The sequence below is a fragment of the Athalia rosae genome, chromosome 5 (genome assembly GCF_917208135.1).
Source record: "Athalia rosae chromosome 5, iyAthRosa1.1, whole genome shotgun sequence".
NCBI classification, from domain to species: domain Eukaryota; kingdom Metazoa; phylum Arthropoda; class Insecta; order Hymenoptera; family Athaliidae; genus Athalia; species Athalia rosae.
The window spans coordinates 16985228-17008790 of NC_064030.1; the positions used below are offsets into that span (position 1 = coordinate 16985228).

Genomic DNA, 23563 nt, shown 5'->3' on the forward strand with positions numbered 1-23563 from the left:
TTTAAAACTTACGTCAAATTATAATAGAATACAGTGATTTATCTTACCGCTGAACACGTCCGGGATCGTATTATCCAGTTCACCGGTCAGGGCGGAGAAGAACGACAGCGAGGAATTGTGGGCAATGACGATGACTTCGGCATTGGGAGACAAAGCGAGTCGAGCACCAGAATCCCCAGCCCACGAACCAGTCGCTAGAAGGCGAGGAGTCTCTCCCTTCTTGTATTCAACTGAGCAATAAATTGCAGGGTGTAGAAAAAAAAATTGCATTTTCATTGTACTAAGAACAGAAAAAGTCTCACTGTTTGTGTCGTAAAAGTTGAACGTCTTGTCCTTTGAAACGCTAGCTATGTGGCTCGTGTCCGCACTGAATCCGAAGTCGTAGATTCCAGAGTTATGCCCACCTAGTTCAAAAGCCCGGGAGACCTGCTTGAAATCTCCCGCTTTCGTGAACTCAACTTCCCATACTTTCAAGTCGGGAGCGAACCCTGAAATGATGTTCGTTAATAAATTCAATCTACGATTATTAACACAGCGATTACCTGAGGCAACGATGAAACGTCCGCACGGTGATATCCGAGCACGGTGCGTTGACATTAGATAAGTGTCAATGGTAGCCAGCAATTGTCCTTTTAAATCCCAAACCAAGAGCTGCGTGGTGTTGCTACAAGTCATGATGTACCTTCCGTTACATGCTATGTCCATACCGACGACATCTTCGGTGTGGTGCTACGGGTAGCAAAGAAGAAAAAGTGTCTGTCATCTTCAAATTTTAGAGTACATGTAAAACTATTCTTCGAAGAACTCTTACCTTGGGAAATTCTAACGCCTTTGTGACAGACGCGGGGAATCCATCCGGTTTTCTCGCCACCTTGTAAACTTCAACGGTATTGGCTATGGCCTTGTGTATAATAAAAGCTTTGCTATCCGGAGACCATCGAATGAAAGACGCATGATCGTATTCGATGTTGACGCGCAAGGATTTCCTGTCCTTCGATGCGAGGTCTTTGGTGCACCATATCATCACCGTCCTATCTGGAATAAAAAATTAAGTCTTTCAAATATCTATTAATTAAATGCTTCGGAAAGTGTCCTCTGCGTTTCCACGCAAACCGATGTCAATTCCTGAAAAGGAAAAAAGAATACCATTTCAAGGATAACGTCACAAAACTGTAAACCTAATGCATTTCTTTTTCTTCTTCTTTCTTTGGGACTTGAAAATGAGGGCAGATTGAATAACTTGAGGCACTTTTAGTCTATTGTATTTAAGAATGTATAATACATACGCCGCTCGAACAAATTATGGTACATTAAGTCCCAAAATGGTTGGCGCTGGATAAAAGGAAATCAAAAATATGATTTTCGTTTAGTTTTTTCTCCGTAAAAAATATTACAATGAGAAAAAATCAAAGACGATATTACCTACATGCTAAACGATTAATTCGCACGAAAAAAATGAAAAAAAAAAGAAAAAAAAACCGCAGATGAAAATATTCACGCGTTATTTCTACCAAAAAGAAAAAAATTAATTGGTACATATTTATATTTTGTTGGTGTTAATTTTCTATCAACAAAAAATCGAATAATTCTAACAATTGATTCTCAGAAGTCACATCAACTGAAATGGCAAAAACCTTGATAAAACACAGTCGGATATGCTTTATATGTCACATAGATTCGACGAATTTTCATTCTACGATTTAAAACAATCGAAAATATTTATTCTAGGTAACTAATGAATTTATTTAGTATACTTATATTCACCCCCTTCTTCCCAAAGTAAATTTCCAGGCCATTAGGATAGCGGTGGAGAATAAATATTTTAACCAACACAAAATTTTGGCAATCGATCGTCGCAAAATGCTCCAGAATTGAACATTGTCGCTCTAGAGTGAAGAGAATAACGAATTCGAATAACGCGATGTTGGTCTTAGTATTCTGTCAACTTCGTATCTTTTTTGGTGGAGGCATTCGGTCGGCGTCATCTTCAACAAATCTGTGCCTGTTAATGAAATCGAACAATTTTTCGGTGGTGACAGGGTCACGGATGCTTTGAGACACCGCTATAGCAGTGTCGTAGGAATTGGGAAAAGACTTATCCGTTCTCTCCCTCATGAAGACCCACTGGCCGTTTTTATAGCTGCATTCTATAATTTTGTTGTGCAACCCCTTGATTTCTTTGGTGATTTTCATTTGGTCAAGGGGTGGTTCATAACCGCCGACGTGAAGATTTCCGATTTTTCTCGGCAGGATTCCCTTCCCATTCTCGGTTACAATTTGAAGCCTGAAGTCGATCGAATTCATGGACAGAGGTTTCCACTTGAGAACTTCTATGCTCGCACCGGGGTTGTAGGGCTCTTTAGCCGGCTGGAATATTAGTCCATCCGGTTCGTGGCCCAACTGCTTGGCAAATTTTTCACTTAGCAAACTAGGGGCCTGCGTCACATCCCAGAACTGCTTTAATCTGACGGAGAAGGGCTCCCGTTCTCTCCGCAACCTTCCCTCTTTCAATGCTCTATGTCTTCCGCCCATTATTTCTCTCTCAATGATGCTGTAGCGGTCAGGAAAGAAAGATAGCTTACTCACGTCTCTACCGTCATAGAAGACCACGTCGTAAGCCAAGTACCTCGGATACTCTTTACCCTCTGCTCTATCTATTACCATTTCCTGAAAATATCGGAGAAGATGTAATTAACGTGGATTCAAACCGGATAATGTACGTCGTTTGGAAATTGTTTGAAAGGTGAGGAAATTTACCCCGTCGAGAAGCGTATCTCTGAGGAGACGCTTGGTGTCCATGGGGTGAGGAAAGGTGAGGCCATCGACTTGGAAAATGCAGTTATCTCTGTCGATAAAAAATACCTCTCGATCGGCTTGAATCAACATCATGTACCTGAGTAAATGGTCTGGGTTAGAAAGGCAAAATGACGGAAGTATGAGGGTGCAGGCAATCGACCAACCTGGTACCGTCGGCCTTCCACGAGACTCGATAGGGTTTCTCGTGCAACAGTTTGATGTTAGCGGTGTTCATAGAGACGGGCTGCGACCCAGGAAAGCCGGAAGATTCCCAGCCGCACATTTCCTGAACCCTGCGTTGGATTCCGGAAAGTTTTGACTGTTCGGTAACGGGAGTGACTCCCGGTACACCAGCCATAAATGTGGGATTGCTGTGCTTGTGTTCTCGTTTCCGTTTTTTCCCAGAGCCTCTGCTATTTGCGTTAGATTCTGCGCTAGGTCCGTCGCCCCTGTTCTCTACATCTCCGTCGTCGTACTCGAGACACCAAGCAGGCCGTACAGGAGGTTGAGGAGCGTCCTCCACGTCGTCATATCTCCGAAATAATTCCTTAATATAATCTTCCTTGTAAATTCCTGGTGGCCTTGCGTTAGCGAATTCTGCCAATGCCGCATCTACGCTTGTTCCGTCGCTCTCGACGAGGTAACTTATCACAAGGAACCCCGTCCTGTTGAAACCGTGGGTGCAGTGAACGCCGATAATTTCAAGTGGGTTATGGGCTATAAAATTCTTGCAGACTTGAACAAATGTTCGAGTCTGTTCCTCAGATGGAGTTTCCCCATGACCTCTACACTGCAGTTTGAGGTATCTGCATCCGTTTGCCTCAACGGCTCGCTTGTCATAGAACCTTGATGTATATGTGAGGTCTATCAAGAGGCCTAATTTTATCTCTTGGCTTTTAAGAGAGTCAAAAAGCATTTTGATGTCGAAACGACAGCTCTCGGGTACTTGGCCATCATAACTGGATGAAAGTGGTGTTTTGAATGCCAAGAATTTATTTTGTATTAATTTCACCGCCTTTCTTGGACAATGAAGCCATCTAGCTGGGATCGGGCCAGGATCTGATCTTGCGTCGTTCCAATTTGACATCTGCGTTAAAGATTATGACTTTCATTATTAAGGTATCGAACTTTAACTTCAGGTTAGTTGCGGAGTGCCTACCTCCAATGAAATGAGTTTAAGAAAAAAAAAACAGCTGTAACTTTTGTTGAGCAATGTTATCAACACGAAACGTCGAACTTACCTTTCTGGAAACGGCGTTTTATAATTAATTATACCGTCGGAAATATCCTCATACAGGTCAACATAAGCTCAGCATAATATAACCTAGTTTCGACGGTCCACTATTTAAAATTTATAAAAGAGAGCCTTTGCTCTCGATCGATTTTACGACCTCCGTTTAGTGGTCCGATCAAAACCGACCCACGGATTTTATTTCATTGAACTCATATCGTCACACGTTAGATCACTTTTTCCAACACTTTTTCTATTTCAGTGCAGAAATAAATTACACGAGTTACGCGATATAACGCAAACTGACAGCGAAGGAAAACGGCTGGACGAATTGCCTTCTCTTAAAATTCCCGTGTGCACTTTCCGTCACCGTCACGTCTCCGCATTACGCCATTTTCTTTCTTTTTCTCTTCAGCAAGTAGCAAAAAAGTATCACCCCTTGGCGTCAGAGGGCCGATCCTCACCAACTACCCCAGAAATTCTGTAGGTGGGGCAAGCATAAATAATTAAAAAATGTTACGAAATTCAAAAAACAGTAATGCGTATTCCAGAGTTTCTTGTCATTTTTTTTAAATTCTCACACATAATTTATTTTACATTTCCTAGGATACTCTTCTTCAAAAATCGTGGACTCAAATCAAAGTAATTAAGAAAATAATAAAACTGCGTTATGAAAACGCGAAGGATCATTTTTCTGAATTTATAATTTTCTTCTTCATTAAACTTACAGAAAAGAGAAAAAATCGACCAACTGATGTACGTAATTCAGCGTAGGAACGATATTTACGTGTGAGAAAAAAATAGACAAGAAACGAGATTCTTACGCAATATACACGACATCGCCGCACTTGGTTTGTTAGGCGATCTAATACAGATTATGTACAAACTTAATGTTTGCTTAAAGTTATAAGCGTAAAAATCATTTACGCAAACAGAAAATCGTTCAGCTTGAGGGAGAAGGACAAAAAAAAATTAATAGAAATCTAAGGAAGACTTTTCTGTGACTCGAGTCTAAAATCGTTAGCGTTCAATTATTGAAAAAAGAAATCAACAAATAATCAAACAAGGCTATAAAATATTTTGTGAACAAAAAAAATACATCCACTTACCAGGATGTGATTAAAAATTTTATTTTATTACTCTAAAAACAAAATTTGTACTTCAAATAAAAAAAGACGGGCCACGTAACCGAAAAAACCCAGAAAAAGAAAAAAAATCTTTTCCGCATATTGTTGATGAAAGATTTTTTTCTTCCTTGTGTTCTATCATTATATAATCTCAATGGCTTAATGTCATTAAAATTTTAGCTATACGCGCATGTGGTTAGGTGTTTGAATTGGTTATTTGTTTCATAACAATTTTAAAAAATTAAAAAATAATTGATTTTACGATTTGTCAGAAGACTGAAATCATGATAGCCGATCAATTGAAATAATACTAATAATAATTGCAGTAGATAAAGTCGATCGAGACTGGCAATAAGTTGAAACTATGGCGTTTGAGACATGGATTTTCTATTCCGTTCTTTTCTTATTCTCTACGTTTTTTGACATCCGCAAAACGCGTAGAAAAGAAACAATTTTCTCATATGTTGTTCATATACGTTAAAAATTTATAAATAAAAGATTCGGATTTCAAGTGGTCATAACAAAACCCACTCTGTTTCCCTGGCACCGTGTGCATTAGATCTTTTTCGTTACCCATTTGTTCTTTTTACTCACAAACGGCTTCTAACGAATTGTTATAAATAATAATATCCGAACATCAGTCATGATACGCGTATCGACGTTATTATCATCGTTTCGATCGATAACTTGATCATAATATTATTTCAGACACATATGTATATGCGCGCTTAATGATCAATGTGCGTTTTCAACGTGCTTATAAATTTACGATATATTTTTAAACATAATATTGTCATTTAAATAAGTCGGATATATACGATGACCCGTTACAATTATATTGAACATTTTTTTCTCTCCGCGATCTACATTTCAAATAATTTTTCGGATATACGATAATTCGCATGCGCGATTCAAAATTAAAGTGTATGAAAAGAAAAAAAATAAATAAACCAAATATTTCCTACATCGAGTAATTCATTACCTATCTGTATTTAATATAGATACCTGCCTATTATTTGGGAGGAGAAATTAAAAAAATGAAAGTATATTAGAAAGAAAAAGAAATATAGGAAAAAGGAGTATAAACTAAACAAAATAATGATCCTACGCACGATAACGATCAACAATTGAGAGATCCATAATCTTAATGAATATAACAATGATAATGTATGCAATTAAAAACGAATTAAATGTGTAATTCACGTGCACGTCGTGAGTGTCTTAAGTACAAGTAAAGAAGTAAAATTCGGTCCGCGTGGTGAGGTAAATCTCTCTTTCTTCGAGAGAAAGATGAAGAGAAGGTGAAGAAAAAAAATTGGATAATAAAAAGAATAAAAAAGCGTCAGACGGGAAAGAGAAAGCACCGATAATTTTACGGCGCCTCCTTCGCCATATGTGGGAGAGTTGTATGTGCAAAATACAATGTGTATTATATACACAAGATATTTCTCGTCAATTCGTAATGGGTCCCGACCCTCGCAAATTTTTAATTCCATTCGCTGAAAATATATATATATGAATATTTTTTCGCAAGTGTAAAAAAGAAAGTATATGAAAATTTATAAAATGACAAAAATTAAGATAATGACATGCAGATAATGGGAGGGAAAAAGCAAAAGAAAAATTGAATCAATTTAAAAAAAAAAAAAATCGAACTGACCTAGAAATATCCCATACGAGTTTGTACAACACGTAGTGTGAGGTGCGCAGCACTCAAATGACTCAAATTACATAGTAATTCTTGGGTAAATATGTATATGGCATAAATATAAGTATAAATATATCGATCGTTTGCGAAGTCGCTTTCAAGAAAGTAGATCCATTAAACTGTAGTAGTATTTTCTCCTCAATTTTTTATCATTTTTTCTCTTCTTTTTTCAACAATTATACGCGTACGTGATATACGGTATACGTATGTATAGCGTAAGCGTACAAGTATATCCATATACGATTCCAAACATAATGATAACGTCTTAATTATTACGACGGAATTTTTACTAATTTAATCCTTTTTTTCGTTTTATTCTTATTTTGATCTTACTTTTTTAACGTTGGAAAGTTTGAACAAAACTTGTGTACGTATACCTAAGCTGATTATAATTTAACCCACATCGATTTTCTACCCGCATGCAGATCCGCGACGCGCATTATTTTTTTTCTTCTTCACTCTTCGCATTAATCTATTCGATTTATCCGTTATGCAATTATCATAATTCCTTCGATTTAACTTCAATGAATATTAGTCAATTTTTAAACTTTCGAACTTCGGATCTCGTAATGAATATATCGATAAATGTACGTTACAATAACGTAGTAATAATGGGCTGCACGCAGGAAACGCGATACGTGAGCTTTTGTACGTTTACCAAAAAGGGTTGATTTTAATGGCTTCTACGTGTCGATGTATTATTTATATTATCATTAGTTTCAACCCTGTGCCTAATATTTTACGATCTACGTAACGCATTTATACGTGTACTACGGTACGTGACGTACTATATAATTATCATTTCGAAAATACACCTACATAAGATGGGGAAAAAACGAAAAAAAAAATTTTCCCCACAAAACTGGACGAATTCAAATAAACTATAAATTGTCATCATTATCACGAATCATATATCGATGATCCATAGATCGCAGCGAGAATCTGGAACGCGTGATAATTTCACAGACACGATTTCACCTATGTGGTTATAGTTGCAACGTATAATATACCTGCATTTCAAGCACAAGATCCTCTTTTCCCGCAGGATCATTGATCACTCGCCTATAAGCAGATCTCTAATATTTCTCCATTTCATTTTTTTTTTCTCTCTCCTTTTTCGTTCTATTTCCTTTTCTTGTCGGTGGTCAGTTCTTCGTTATTTTTTTCTACTATTCTCCCCTGCACCTTTTTAAAAATAAAGACAAAGAAACTTTTTTTAAAATAGATAACGACAAAGAAAGTTTACTGTAATCATCGTTACCTTTTTTTTTCACATAGGTACCACAAAGTCGTACAAGCTGCGCTGCGCTATTTTTGAAAGAAAGCTTTTTTTTTCTACAAATACACATATTTTTGCAGGAATGGGACATTTTGATGTGTTTGAGTACATTGAAAATTACAATCGTTTAAAAAATTTTTTTCTGATTTTGTTCTTTTCCTTTCAACGAGTATAAGTATATAGATAGTATGCGAATACAATTAATAGTATTTTTATTTTTATTATTATTATCACTATTATTATTATTATTATTATTCTATGAATTTATATTGAGTAGCGATCGATTGATTGTTGCAAATTATTAAATTCTTGTACATACCATTACGCATGTTTGAAGCAAATAATATTCTGATTAATTATTTTTGAATCAGTTGATTGGATTAATTATTTAATTTATTTGATGACTTTTTTGTATACAAATATATGAAAATATTTGTCTAGTTTTTGTTGTTTGTCTTCTGTTTCTATTTTTGTTGCTGTTATTGATATAATTTTGTATACATATATACATTTGTAATTATGTATATGTTATACATAGGCACTGTAAATATTGCTTAGGTTTTTTTCTAACTTTTTCTTCGAAATAGTTTTGCTTCTTTTTTTATGCAATGGATTTTGGAAAAGTACGAAAATTCTCTTAGGAATCCAACGGAATTACTTTCCCATTATATTTCATTGATTGATTAATTGATCTATTTGTAATTTTTTTTTTTTACCAATTATACTATATCTACATGTAGTACAATTACATGACAGAATTGGAAACTGTGTTTTGGGGTAAGAGAAGAAAGCAAATAAATAAGAATAAACGGAAAGAAAAGCGAAAAAAAATGTGCACGTAGAAAATTTAGTCATTTGAACAGCTAATTAATCATGACATTATTTCAAAGTACATACACGTAAATAGGTATGTAAATTGCGAAGAGCAGTAGAAAAAGGAAAAGAAAAAGAAAGAGAAGAATGAGAAAGAGGTCACGCAAACTTCGCGTTAATAACTAAACCAGTACAAAGATCTCTGGTCGATAACTCTTTTTACATTTTTTATTCGTTACAAAATTCTATTCATTTAATCAATATTCTTTCGTTTCTTTCATCTAATTTCATTTTAATTTTTTCCATTAAATATGTACCTTATACGATTCAAAACATCACAAGTTTATACATTACGTACATACATAACAATTTATATGTATGTATAGATGTACAATATATACATAGGTATATACCAACTGTGTTTGCTTTCTACTCATCTTTTTTATTAACTTTTAACCCGGTCACTCTCTCTCTGTCTCTCTCTCTCTGTCTCTCACACACAATTCACCCCAATATTTCTTACATTAATAATTTTATTTTGCAAGGCTCTTCGTTGATTGCTTTTCATTGGCGTGAGGTATTGCTATTTTTTATTTTATTCTTTTATTTTCATTTAATATTTATTTCCTCACGAGTGGCTCTGATATGTGAAGAAAGAGAAAAGAAAAGAAAAGAAAAAGAAAAAAAGGACGAAAATTATTAATAATCAAATGAGAAATAAATAATTAGTGGATGATGATGATAATTATTATTAAAAGGAAAATAAAAAAAAAGAACAATACGAACTCGACTCGTTGAAAGTTTAAAAAACAAAACTTGAATTTGTAATTAAAATTGTTGAAATTACACGTCAATAATATTAATAGTATTACTGATAATAATAATAGGCATAATAATATTAAACCGCTTATTACTCAATGTTTTTATATAAGTTACGTGTCACATTAATTAATTGATATCAATCAATTAATACCACGATGGTTTATGTAGCAGGTGTATACTTATTAAATAGTATTCATTTATAATAAAGGTAGTTTTTTTTTCTGCTTATTTTTAAGATTCTACGATCAATTATTATAATTTTAGTATAAAATAATATTACTAATGATCCATGTAAAATGGTGATAAGATTTAAATTATTATTGTTACTATTATAATGAAGATGCCGTTCATAATGATTATTATGAACTGAATCGAATCAAAGCAAATTGAATTAAATTAAATTAATCGAGAACGATGAAGAACAAACAAAAAATAATAATAATAGTAAAAATTACGATAAAAGAATTTTAATCTAAAGATAATCCACAGGTACTCGATCGAGAGGATACGTAATGAACTTAAGTACCTAAAAAAAAAAAAAAATCACTTTGCTTTTTGTTTGCTTTCGTTTTCGTTTTCTTACTTTCGGTTTCTTCGCAAGAAATTAGGTATTATTTTCACCAAACACGCGAGTAATATAACATGGCTACCTACAATCCAGTACATATGGTAATTATAATTTACACGTAAATCAAAAAACTTTGCAAATGATTAGTTTTATTTTCTTTCCTGTCTCCATCTCTCATCTTCCGTTTCCTTCTCTGTTTCTTTTTTCACTTCTTTTCTACGCAACGTACGTACGTATGTACCTACATTCAATTTTTCGTATCATTATATCAAATTATTATACTGCGGCGAATTGGATTTTTGAGACGGTCTATTGATTAAATTTACCTCATTTTTTATACTCTTCTATTTTTCTTCCTCTTTCAACATCTCTCTTTCTCTCTCTGTTCCTGTTTTTTCTGTCAGAAATTTGGCAATTCTTTCTGTTTTCTTTTTTCTTCAGATACATAATATCTTTGTATATCACAAATGATTCATAACGATAACAAGTATACCTATACGCGTAATAATCTCCATATTATTTACACGAAACGCGTGTAATTTTAATAATAATAGTAATAATAATAATAGTAATAATGATAATAATAATAATAAGAATAATAATAATGACGATGAAAGTATTAATGATAGTAATGATCGTGAAAATAGCTGTTTCGTACTTCGCGATGAGTTATTGTGTTCGTTTTATCAATGTCATTTTTTTGTAGTTTTTTTGCTTTTTGTTTCTGAAAAGAGTATATGGGACTTATATGGGTATACATTTGTATAATAATGTTCGTCCATAATTATCGCTTAAATATATAATTACATAGGGTTTACTTAATAAATAGGAATCACACGCTTTTACGTATTACGATACTAATGATAACGCTAATTACTCGTTAACGAAAAAAAGTAAAAAAAAAAAAAAAGATTTACTCCGGTAATAATAATAATAACAACAACAACGACGACGAGGGAACTGAGGATTCAATTATTTATAATTGATTCGAAGATAGGAAAAATATTATTAATAATAATGAATGAATAATAATAATAATTGAGATTCGATTGATTTTGCCAAATTAGGGGAAAAGAAATAAAAATAATCAAGAGTGTGACGTACAAAGTGGTCGTTAAATAAAAAGAAAAGAAAAAACGGCGGAACGAAGGTGTACGTTTTTATATAATGATGAAATAGTTAAAGTAGTAGCGCGTCCGAAGAGCAGAAAAAAAAAAAAAAAAATATTAGGTGAAATAATGAATGGCTGGTGGGTGAATTTTATATCACAGTAATTGCAGTGCGTTTCGGTCCCAATCCGTAAATATAAGTATGAGTCCTGTTTTTACCGTTTCGTGGTATTTGATTTTTGTTGTTTTTCTTCTACATTTGTCGTTGGAAAGTTAAGGGAAGGAAAAAGAAGATTACGGTCTCGGTTTTACAGGTGATGGGATATCCGTTAAGACAAATCTCTTATCAATCGCCACAACATAAGTTCAGCGGCTGTCCTCGCGTCTTCCAATGAGTCGTGATGACCGGTTTGTATGTCGCGTCTCAAAAGTGACCTGGCGAGTGATTTTAAACTCCTTCTGTAAGGGAGTCCCAAGTAATGAGGAAACGAAATAACGGTATCCACGCACGTCGTGTGCAATATCCTCAACGCTTTCAAATCGTTCTCCAGACCATGACCTATCAGAATAGTGTCGGCGTTCAGGAAACCCATAAGATCACTTTGTACATCTCTCAATGTTTTATGCGATTTTGACAAATCCTTCGCCGTTATCCCACTGAATCTCGTATTGTAATCGATAACCTCAGCCTCCGGTTTAACCAACGTGTCGTACACCAAACGACCGTCTATACCCACAACGGTTACTTTGGCCAATTCTAAACCGTTGAGCGTATAACACATTTCGCAGTCAACGGCGTATATACCGTAACAACTGTCGTTAGGTGGTGTTTTACGCGGTTTCGTACGTACGTAGCCTTCGAACGGTCCGTTTATCCCGTTGACCAGACCGCTCCACACGTGCATCTTCGCGTACGAACAGCCCTTGGAAACGTCGACGCCCCCGCAGCACAGCCATTCTCTGTCGTGGAGTTTGCCCCAGTGGTAGACGCAGCGTTCCTTGCTCAGGTATTCCCCCGTCTCCGGACTGACGTTGAAGCCCCTGTAACATCTCGCGCAGGTGCGTTCCAATGATCCCGCGAATGAGTCGGAGGACGAAGAGGACGAGGAGGAGTCGGTGCCGTCGGCTATGTCGGACGCCTTGTCGCTGCAGTCCGAACTTTCGGGCTCGCCGTCCGAACTTTCTAACGAACTTACGCTGCAGTGACCGCTGTCCCCGCTGAGCTCCGATCTTTCGGCTCTCTCGGCTTTCCAGGAGGCCGATATTTCGCTGTAACTCTTACCAACGTCGGGAACGAACTCGCGGGCGTTCGCGTCCAGGTTCTGCTGCAGTTGACGGAAGTTGAAACCGTCCTTGAATATGACCGCTCTGCCCGGACAGAAGTCCCCCTCGACCGGGTAACCCATGTCGACCAGTTGGTCCGCCCTGAGGACGTAGCGTCTCATCAACGCGGCGATGACGGCGTCGCTGAGATTCAGTTTCTGGTGGATCTTGCTCGCCCCGTTACGCTCTCTTGCCCCTCCGTTCGAATTCCGGGATTTCCTGGACTTCGAGGAGGATACCTTGTTCCCGCCGTTGTTCCCGCCCGTTCCCGCGTTCGATCCGTTCGCCGTCTCCTTGAGGGACGCGGGGGCGTTGGGCCCTCGATTCCTCCTGACACCGGGTGGGGTGTTGCTCGGGCTCGAATTCGACGTGTCCACGCCGCTAGAATTACCGCTATTGTTGCTATTGTTGTTACCGTTGTTGCACGTCCTCTGGCTCACGACGTCCCTCGGTGTCCTGGTTCGATTCTTTCTCTGTCTTCGGCTGAGGATCGCGCGCTCGCGTTTTACCGGCGTTTGTACTTGGGCCGTTTCCTTTCCGCCCAATTTTCTCGACGGTTGGGCGAGCAGAGGACATTCGGATCTCGGTCCTCCGGTAACTTCCTCATCTCCGTCTCCACCTCCGCCGCCGCCGCCGCCAGGGTCCAGCTCTTCCGGCGCCAAGTCGCAATCTTTATGTCACACACAAAATATACATTCGTCATTATCGCTCCCCTTTTATTCCATATAAACAACACCTCGTCCACATTATTACGTCATTATTTTTTGCGCAAAAAAACTTCTTTTCTTTTTCTTTCAGCTAACTATCCTTGTGTAATGTATCTCTTTGATTTTTTTTTTTTGTTTTTTGTTTTTTATTTTTTCGTCATCGTTGCAGCAGAGTGCGGAGTAGTGAACGACGCGAGAAAATAAGGTTTTTTTTCTATTTCTTTTCAGGGTCAAAATTTACTCGTGCAAATTCAACGATCGTTAAAATTTTTCATTCTCATTCCGATACACTCGCCAATTTTGTATCGTCGATTTTTTTAATAAAAATTATCATTACATACAAACGTGTAATTAATTACATAAATACCAATCGCACACACACCATATATGTACCCACCCCCACGCGCATGCGGAAGAAAAATAAAAATATATCTTTTCTCGAATTGAAAGTAAAAAACTATTTATTCGGAGTTGATTCACTGGAGTATTCCGCGATTTTCTAAAATCATCTTTTTTTTTTTGTTTCGTTGGGTTAAAAGAATAAAATAAAATATAAGAACGAAATTCAAAATGTCTGAATTACAATCGTGTCTCCTCTGTACGTTCTCTGCCTAATCTCAATGGAAAAGAAAAAAAAAAAACGAAAAGAAAAAGAAAAAAAAGGAAAGGATTCTCGACAATTTTTCAGTCAACGAACTTTGCGGACATTCGATCGTCCGTGAACTATATTTAATGGGTTTTTTTTTTTTTTTTTTTCTAGTATCAACTAGATCGACGACTTCACCAGGCTGTACAGACAGAAATAAAAAAAAGAAATTAAAAAAATTGCGTTCAACCCGGTGTACATTAATCGTGTGTCTGTATAGCGTAGTTCTCCTTATTCTTTGGAACGTTTTAATTTGAATTATTTACTTTTTATTTCTCTTCTTTTCGACAAATATGTGCAGCCTGATGTATTTCGTGTGTAAATGCGTACCTACACTACACACGTAACGTCGGGCAGGAAGTTTGAAAATCAGAGGCTTTGACCTCTCGATACATAATTCGATTGAGAGAAATGTCAACCAAGCCGACCGACCAACCACCACCACCCGTCGATCGAAATGCAAATATAAAATTACATTTGCATTTGGGTACAAACTAGAATTTTTTATTTCCATTTATTCGTTTTTCGTCTTTTTTTTTTTTCTCTACTTTTACGCATACCACTTTATACGTCGAATAACGTGAAACGGTTCGCTGACCCTACTCTCGAGTTTCGTAAACGAGTAATTACCGTCTGTATCGTTGACACTCGAATAACGGAACGATTACACAGATAAAATTCGACTACGATTATTTTTTTTCACTTTACAGAATCGCTCGACGAAAAGTGTGTGGAAAAAAAAAGATATTCGCAAACTATTCACCCGAACCTCCGCGAGGAAGAGAGAGAAAAAAGAAATCGAAAACCACGAGAGATGCGTACCGAAAAAAAAAAAGAAGAAAAAAAAAATGAGAAAAAATTTATCTCAAACGCAAGACACGTTGTCGGGCGCGTTTCATGGTGAAAAATTCGCGATGGAAGAGCAAGGTATGCCACGACACGTACGTACGTTCCAATGACGAACTGGTCGGTTCGTATAATATACAAGAGAATTCCTAAAACATCGAAGGTTCGTTGTTTTTTTTTTTTACAATGACTTTTGTCCGTTCCTTTTTTGTATTATGGTCTGCAGTTCGCCGATATCGCGACCTCGGAGATTCGTTACGAAAGCCGTTTGTTGACGTCGTCGGTAGTCGTCGACGGGACGATCCCCGCGTACCTAAACGACCGACCTCCAAACGATTATGTTCGCGAGGCTGCTGCCGAACGTCTACTACACACACAACAATATCCAGCAAACCGTACGACAAAACTATTATTATATCTCGTGTATAATTTATGCAAATGAAAATTTTTTCGCGCAGGAGATTCGGCCGAACGGATCTCGCTTTTTTTTCGTTTTACTCAATGCGAATCACGTACACGGTGTGTACTCCGAGGACAGGATATCGTATGCACGCGTACAATGGTATCCGTTCGGAAGATCGGCAACCGTTTGACAAAATAAATAAATGAAAAATGTTCCCCTCCTTTAATTTCCATTCGTTTCGAATCGACATGGTTGTAAAATTTTTGGAGAGACAAAAAAAAAAAAGATTGAAAATTAAAATCCACGGATCGGATCGCGAGACCCGAGATACAATCGAGAGCGCCGGGGGTTTCGTCCCACTCACTTTTACTCGTGAAGTTTATTTTCACGCAGTTTGTGAATGAAATACGGGAGCGTGCATCGCGAATGTATAAAATATATGGGAATAAAAAAATAGAGAGGGAGAGAGAGAGAGAGAGAGAGAGAGAAAAATAGGGAAAATATTAATAGAAATACTCCGCAGTTGATTTCTGTTGGTTGTTTAGAACTCCCCGCGATTCGTTGAACGAAATTCTATTTCCGTTCGGCGTATTCAGTTACTTGTTCGGCCACGTGATACACACCTATGTAGGTGTGACGTTAATATTTTTAAAGTTTGCTCTCGAAGAGAAAGACAAAAAAAGTACAAAAAATGACAAAATGCTTAAAGACGCCGGATTTGGTGGAGTTTTTTTTTTTTTTTTGTCCTTCTCGTTCGAGCTTCAGCCTTTCGACTCGGATGGATCCGCACCACCTACACCTACAGCTGTACTTTCATTGACGAAACGCGGGTGTACAAACACAACTAAACTCTGCTTTACATTTGGCTAAATTCTCGTCGACTCGACTCTCAGCTTGACTCGCTTTTGGTTCAACTCTCTCTTCACTTGTGCCCGATTTCATTCGATCCAATAACGGTTTTCTTCCTTATACTTATTCCCGCAACTCGACCGAGTTACTTTACACCGACAGCGCTACTATATCCTCTGTACTCCACTCTCTCATAACCTGATAAAATACCCGCATGGACGCCGATCCTCATCCGCACCTCCTCTAGCCCGCGATGACCTCTTGCTACAAAAGAAACTATTAAAAAAATAACAAAAAAAAAAAAAACCACACGAGGCGTCGCGTCCTTTCCTCGAAACGATTTCCTGTTCCCGTTACATTATATCCGCGCAATCTACTTCTGTACCCGTAAAAAAGTACAAAGAGCGAGTGATTCAAAACCGTTAAACTCGTCACGCCTCGCATTCCAAAGAACGTTTCGATCTTCCAGAGCTGAGAAAAAATTCAGAAAATTAGCCACTCGTCATTATCGAGTGCTGCGTATAAATCTAATCTATAGCTAATTATCGGCTCATTGAAACGGATATTATTCACTGACGCCCACGGATATCAAAACCTCAACTATATACCGATAACTGCGACGACGGTAATGATAATTGAAATTTTTTTTTTTTTCCCCCCTTTTTTTCTCTCTTCTCAGTTTTTATTTCACGGTCGCGTCTTTTCGCGATCAACGGACTCCGCGCGATGGTAAGACTCACAGAATAACGCAGCGGCAGCTGTACTCGCTTTTTCGAATGATAATGATTTTTTTTTTTTTGTCTTCTTTAATAACTGTAACACCGTTATCGGAGCTCAAGATCGGAGCAATATTATACGTCAAAAAAGTAACGATTAATTACCAAGTGACATTATCGATTGGCGCCATGTTCTTATTAATATTGCTACTATTTGATTTTTATGTTTGATCTTTTTTTTTTTTTTTTTTTCTTTTCATTATATGCACACCAGTTCGATGAGGACTTAATCCGATACGTATACATATGTACGAAGGTACACGTGTATGTACGGAGGATAATCTTTGATCAAAAAATGATCGAGCGATAATGAAATAATTTATTATACAATAATAATATCTGATTCAGAACAACGGAGTTGGATCATTTTCGTTCTTTTCTATTTTTCTTTTAAAAATTTTTGCAAAGTCACTTTCGAACTGTGTAACATAGTCGAGTGTAGTAAAGTTATCGTTATCGTTATCATTGTCCTAGGTGCGTAATTCGCATGTACGTCAAAAATTGTATCAACATATTCGGCAATTAATTCGCGGTGATCGCCTAGGCTCACACCCGCGACCCGCATCGTGTAACGGGTTTCGTTTGGATTGCAGGTAAGTCGGGGGTTTAAGAAAATTAATTTTTCAAACCGACGAAGAAAAGTCACGTCGATGAGCGGAGTAGGTGAAACCAGATACCGAATAGAAATGGAAAGAGAAAAAAAAAAAAAAACGTAATAAAACTTTTTTCAAGAAATAAAAAAAAGTTCGCGCGGACCTTAAGCCGATGATCCTGTAGCGAAAAATATATTTTATCGTCATCAGCATCGCGCCGTTATCTTTATCGTTAACAAGGGATATCGCGTGATTAATGACTGGGTTAATTGATCAGAAATAGAAATATTGCACACTAGCATATCCACTTCTCGTCACCACGCTGTGTCCAACCCAATTTCACATCCGACATTGCGCGAATTTTTTTTATCAACAACTCAAAACGTGCGACAATTATTAAACTGAAAATTTTGATGGTAGTTATACTTTTTTTGTTTGGTTTTAGTTTTTTTTTTTTTTTTCGATAGCCTATACTCGTTCACTTCCGCGTCATCTCTGCATTATAAGATTCATCCTTCTTTTTATTTTTCCTTTAAAGGGAAACTTTTGAAAACAGGCAAGACAAGGCGTTAGAAAAGAAAAAAAAGCTAAGAAATAAAAAAAACGATAAAAAGCCAAATAAAAATCGACAAATGTTGCTCTGACCCATTGGGAATGACCAATATAATTTTGTTCGATCAAAGGATAACTGAAAGAAGTGAATTTTTCTTTAATCAAACGTACCTTCGGCACAGCTCGCGAGGAATTTTCCGTTGCTGGAATAATCCATATCAAGAACCGGTGCTGCGTGACCCTTTAAAGCACCAACCATCCACGAGTGCGTGAATTCCTGTTGTGCTTCTCGTCTCTTTTTATTTTTCACGCGTTTTGCGGTAGACGAGGATGTCGATGTCTCGTTACTCGCGGGTTTGTGGTCATCCGAGTTTGTCGTTAATTTAGCGTCTGAAAAATAAAATGAGGACACAATAAGTACCAAGGAACGGATAGAAACGATGTTCAATATTCGAACGGGAATCGCGAAGATAAGCCGCGAAAGGTAAGGGAAACTTCCTGCCCCGGTTTATTTTTACCACCGTTAATTTTGGGAGGAGAAAGAAAAAAAAAAACGAGGAATTTTCCTACGTCCCGTCTGCATGTTACGCAGAGTAATTGTATTTCGGTATAAATTATGTATACGTGAAAAATGACGTAATACGATTTATAAGAATGACGTGTCCATGAGCTAACGGCTCGTAGTAGCGCATGGTATTGTACACGTCATCGACCATGAAAAGTGGTCGTCGGTCGTTCGTTCGAATGAAAATTACCAATTATTTTTCCAACTATACGAGGTACACGTAACGCGCCAACGTGATCATAAAAAAAAACTTATATCCAACCCCTAAAAAGTTTCGCACCCAAAAATCGAAACGATTAAACCCCTACCGATTCGGATCTCGCACTGTCCGATAAAGGAGAAACTAAAAAACTTAACGAATGAAAAAGAAAACTTGAACGATTACTTTTTTTCTATTCTACATTTTTATAATAATTTCAACGCGCGTTACGACTCGAGTTTCGTCTGTCGCGACTGCGATAGGGTTTCTAAATAGTTCCGGGTGTTCACATTTAGGTGTAAGCGAGTAAAGTAGGTAGGTACTTCTTCTGAGGAGTGGTGGTGGAAAATAAGGGACTGGGACGATTAACGCCGACGCTAATTAAGAGCTCATGTTCGAAGGGTCGTTTAGCAAAAGACGGGGACATTTGAATACCTGAGTAATTGTGTTAGCTTCGATGACGCATTGAAGCCGGTTTCGGTTACCCACCCAATAAAAGAAAATGTCCTTTGAGAATAAAGAAAAAAAAAAAAAAAAGAAAAAGGTCAAAATGAAACGAGTTTTATGCACGAGAAGAGAAAAAGAAACGCAATGACTCCGTTCTCGTTCTCCAGAATCGTGTGGAAGCAGGCCAAGAGATAAGGTGAAGTTGGAAAAAAAGAAAGAAACGAAAAATTCAAGTAGAAATAAAAAAATCAACGATTCAACAAAACCGTGTCACTGTCCTCCCGTTAGGATAATACATACGTATAACATAAGTACACCGCGCGAGTCGTGTCCTGAATAAAAAATCGAAAGGTACGTAAAAAAAAAAAAAAAACAGAAAGATCTGAAGGGGGATGACGATATACGAAAGAAGAATCGTTCCTTGGAATGATTTTTAATTTTTACATCTTCCCGGTGATAAATTTACACCGATTTTCCGCTTCCTAGTTACGGAAGTAAGTCGAACAATCGCGCTTTCCGAACTATATGAAAACGAAGTTTAATATCACAGTTACAGTGGTTTTCAACGCCTCTGCATCGGTCAAAGTATACCCCACCTATACGTAAAATACGTTTCATTTGTACCATTCCAGTCTAGATATTCTTCTGGCCTCGAGATTACAACTTGATTACCCAAGCAGAAATATATATTATACTTCTTAACCTTGTTGCAATGTCGCATATCGCGTACCCTACCTACGTTACGTCCGACATTTTTTTTCTCCTTTTTTTGTTACTTTTTCCAAAATTAAAAATCTAATTCTCTTCTCTTCGGGTACGTCAAATTTTTGTTAAAAAATAAGTGCTATACAATCCCACCGAAAAAAGTATAACTACATATAATACACAAGTCAAATAAATCACAGCGCGAATCATAATGCGGTGGTGTAATTTGTCTCTCTAATTTTTTTTTTTTTTTTTTTTCGTCGAGTCGCTAAATGGTCTGAAAAGGTAGAAGGTCGTGGAATATAATTAAGGTCCTCGCATTCAAATTAATGACGTAACGCCGGTTGTTGTGCGCCTATATTCATTCACGTGCCTCGATACATACCTACAGCTTGTACAACACGAGGTGTATATCTAAGTAACAAACGCGGAAGTATAAATTATTAATTCTATCCTGCCAAATGTGACTCTAATGTGAACAGATTCTTCGTTAACGTCCTGCATAATCGTGCAACGAACGCCGACGATGATTACGATTTTTACTATCAAACAGAAAGAAGAAAAAATGAAGTTCTCTTTTCGGAGAACGACGATAGATACTTTACTCGGCCAAAATTTTGACGATAAATTGAAAATGAAGAAAAAAGAAAAAAAAAAAAAAATCACCTGCGCCTTATCTCCACCTTATAATCAGAAATAATAAATATACATAATCATTTTTCTTAACGATACGAACATCAGTGAACTGCGCATATTTTTCTTAATGTGTAAAATACATAAAGATTTGACCTGAAAAAATATTAAGGGTCATCATCCCGACTTTCTGATAAATCTGACGACGACGATGATGATGCTAACATATGATAGATGCACGAAATTGTTTATTGTTATTGTTATCGTCGTCATTACGATAATGACGATGACGACGACCACGTCGAAGACTGCGATATATTGTTTTTGTGCGTTGAAATTATATGTATGTAACGAATATACGCGATTATAAAAACCATATGCATAGTTCGATAAATCACTACTTTTTTTCTGACATTCAAAGCATAAATTAATGAGTGCAGAACGCTAACGGGATCAGACGATGTACTTGCATCGTTTTACAAAACCGAAAAGAAAAAGGAGAAAAAAATAATCGAACGAATAAAAATCAAAATTGTACCTTGCACCGTTCTTAGATTCTTTCCTGCTTTGTTTATACATAATTCACAAATAATTACCTATTATAGAACAAGAAAAAAAAAAAATACAAGGACTAATAATACCGAGTATGTACACATATTGTATGTATAATAGAAAAACCGAAGAATAAAATTATAGTCAAAAAACGAACGATCGTCGTCGAATGTACAGGAGAAAAACGACGAGGCAAAGTAATTTGAGAAGAAAAAGTAACGGATAAAAATGAATTGAAATAAATGTAATGGAATAAAAATTATTTAGCGCGTGACCCAAATATATTTTTTGCCTCTTCAAATAAACCCGGGGAAAAATTTCATCCTTCGATAAACAACGGTGCGTATGCACTGCAGATTCACATCTATGTGCGTATGTGTTCGGTATGAATTATATAACCTACCCTAACCCGTAATGTCAACTGAACGAAAAAAAGAACTACAGAAAGGAAAAAAAAAAACAACACGTGTATCAATAAATGTGTAATATGAATTGAGCGAAGAAGTTAGAAATTTAGTTACTTGTCCTTATGATAAATTTCATTTTTTTCTTCTCTGTTCATCCTTATCAATATCATCGTCGTGTATCTGCAACATGTGGTGCAATTATAAATTCTAAGTTTTTGGACCTTGAAAAGTTTTTCTTTTTTATTCTACAATATTGCTTCTTTTTTCTCGCTAAAAATTTTTTTCAATGACCTTCTCAAGCTTCTGACTCGCTGTTTTTTTAACGTACATTACATACAAACGACGACGAAATGATAGGATATTATCAGCTGTTCGTTATCCGTGTAATACGACATTATGTAGTGTAGTACATTATATTTATGGATACATTATCGAAGAAAAATATTAATTAAGGATCAATCTATTCGGACGCGAAATGGAAGAGAAGAAGAAAAAAAAAGGTTTTTTCGGCATAATTCAATCGCCATTTTTGCGATTATTAATATTTTACATTATTTAGCTTTAAAAATTAATTAAAAATATCAAGTCAAACCCAACAGAGATATTATCGTGCCAAACGGTGCAAGGTGGGGATCGGTTCGTTTTTATTTATTTTTTCATGATTTGATTGGTGATTTTATAGCAAAAATCTATTAGATCATTAATGGAATTATGCATTAGTTTTTTTGTACGATGAACGAAAATATTACCTTAGAAATAAAATGAAAAAGCTAAAACCTTAACCGAATGGCGCGACGTAAATTGAACAAAAATATATACATATATATGTTATGTATAACATTATTTTCAATTTTTGTGGATAATATTCGCGGTTCATTAATCGCTCTATTAAATACCTGACCTTGACACGAAGTGTCCCGTTTTTCGTCCGATCATTACAATCATTATTATTATCGACGTATTGAATTTTCTTTTTCTATATCCGAACGTTTTGCATTTTTTCTTTTTTTTTTTTTTCTTTTGTATTTGGCTTCTTTACACTTCACGCTCCAAGAGATACATGAATTATTCATGAATCGTCAATTTTCGGGCAAATATAATTATATCAATCCAATTAAATGTGTTTGCACATTTCTCTCTCTCTTTCCCTCTATCTTTGGTATCAATTGGAATTTTTTCTTTTCAATTTTTCCTTTCCTTTTTTTTGTCCTTATCTTCGTTTTGCTCGTCCACATGTGCTGCGCGTAGTGTATCGAAATACAGACACGCAACGAATAGTTTTTAATTGAGACATTTTCGAAGACTTGAAAATGAAGAAAAAATTAAACCAATCGTGGCGTGATTTGAAAAACTCTATATACCTATACACGTATATTTGAACGAGACAGAGAGAGAAGAAAAAAACAAACAGATGTTTCAACACTTTATCATATACGATTGGCAAACTTATCGTCATCGTTGAATAAATGAAAGAAGTAAAGAAAAAAAGAGAAAAATGAAGTTACATTAAAATAGGCAACAAAAAAAAGCATGAAAAAGACGAATAAATTTCTATGTTATCATGGCCAAGATCGAACTTAGCAAACATTATTCCCAGTTAATGAATCGATTATATTTTCCTTTCCATTTGAGAGACCAAAAAAAAAAAAAAAAACAACAAGTTTGTACGAATATTTTTATGAAGTGGAAAAATTCAGTATCATCCAACAATAAAATAAGATATATGGATTCCAGAGTCAGAGTTGAATCGAAAAAAAATAAATAAAAAACACCGCGAAATTTCCATGTTGAAATAATTATCAACAACCCTTTGGAAAATTAGAACAAGGGAACTCGAACCTCGTGGCCGGATATAAAAACTTCGACTTCGAATTTCCCGCCATTTCCAACAATGGGGGGGGGGGGGG

General features: G+C 36.4%; 2 protein-coding genes across 6 annotated transcripts in view; both read right to left on the bottom strand.

Annotated features, from left to right (window-relative positions):
- LOC105687332 (transducin beta-like protein 2) overlaps positions 1–23563 on the bottom strand; it is a 34117-nt gene that overhangs the window by 705 nt on the left and 9849 nt on the right. For 3 of the 4 annotated variants that reach the window (XM_012402895.3, XM_012402897.3, XM_012402894.3), the window contains 2 exons: positions 18320–18538; positions 10552–13446 (listed from right to left, as the gene is read on the bottom strand). In XM_012402895.3, the coding sequence (XP_012258318.2) occupies positions 11783–13446; positions 18320–18538 (1883 nt within the window). In that variant the 3' untranslated portion in view covers positions 10552–11782. Of the gene's footprint in view, positions 1–47; positions 231–302; positions 489–542; positions 730–811; positions 1036–10551; positions 13447–18319; positions 18539–23563 lie in introns of those variants that run through there. The other variant, XM_012402898.3, reaches the window with a different exon arrangement.
- On the bottom strand, positions 1247–9731 carry LOC105687333 (mRNA-capping enzyme). Of its 2 annotated transcripts, XM_048656026.1 has the most exons (6): positions 8124–9731; positions 7873–8047; positions 4038–4508; positions 2961–3883; positions 2758–2893; positions 1247–2667 (listed from the first exon to the last, which is right to left on the bottom strand). In XM_048656026.1, exons 4-6 carry the CDS (start codon positions 3881–3883, stop codon positions 1942–1944), a joined length of 1785 nt encoding a protein of 594 aa, XP_048511983.1. In that variant the 5' UTR covers positions 4038–4508; positions 7873–8047; positions 8124–9731; the 3' UTR covers positions 1247–1941. The 2 variants fall into 2 exon arrangements, with proteins under 2 accessions (XP_048511983.1, XP_020708815.2); XM_020853156.2 differs by lacking the exons at positions 7873–8047; positions 8124–9731 and having other exon boundaries at positions 4038–5143.

Coding starts and splice junctions, on each gene's coding strand:
- LOC105687333 (XM_048656026.1), bottom strand. CDS start 3,883: ATGTCAAATTGGAACGACGCAAGATCAGATCCTGGCCCGATCCCAGCT. Junction 2,894..2,960: donor TGGAAGGCCGACGGTACCAG/GTTGGTCGATTG, acceptor CCATTTACTCAG/GTACATGATGTTGATTCAAG. Junction 2,668..2,757: donor GAGATACGCTTCTCGACGGG/GTAAATTTCCTC, acceptor CGATATTTTCAG/GAAATGGTAATAGATAGAGC.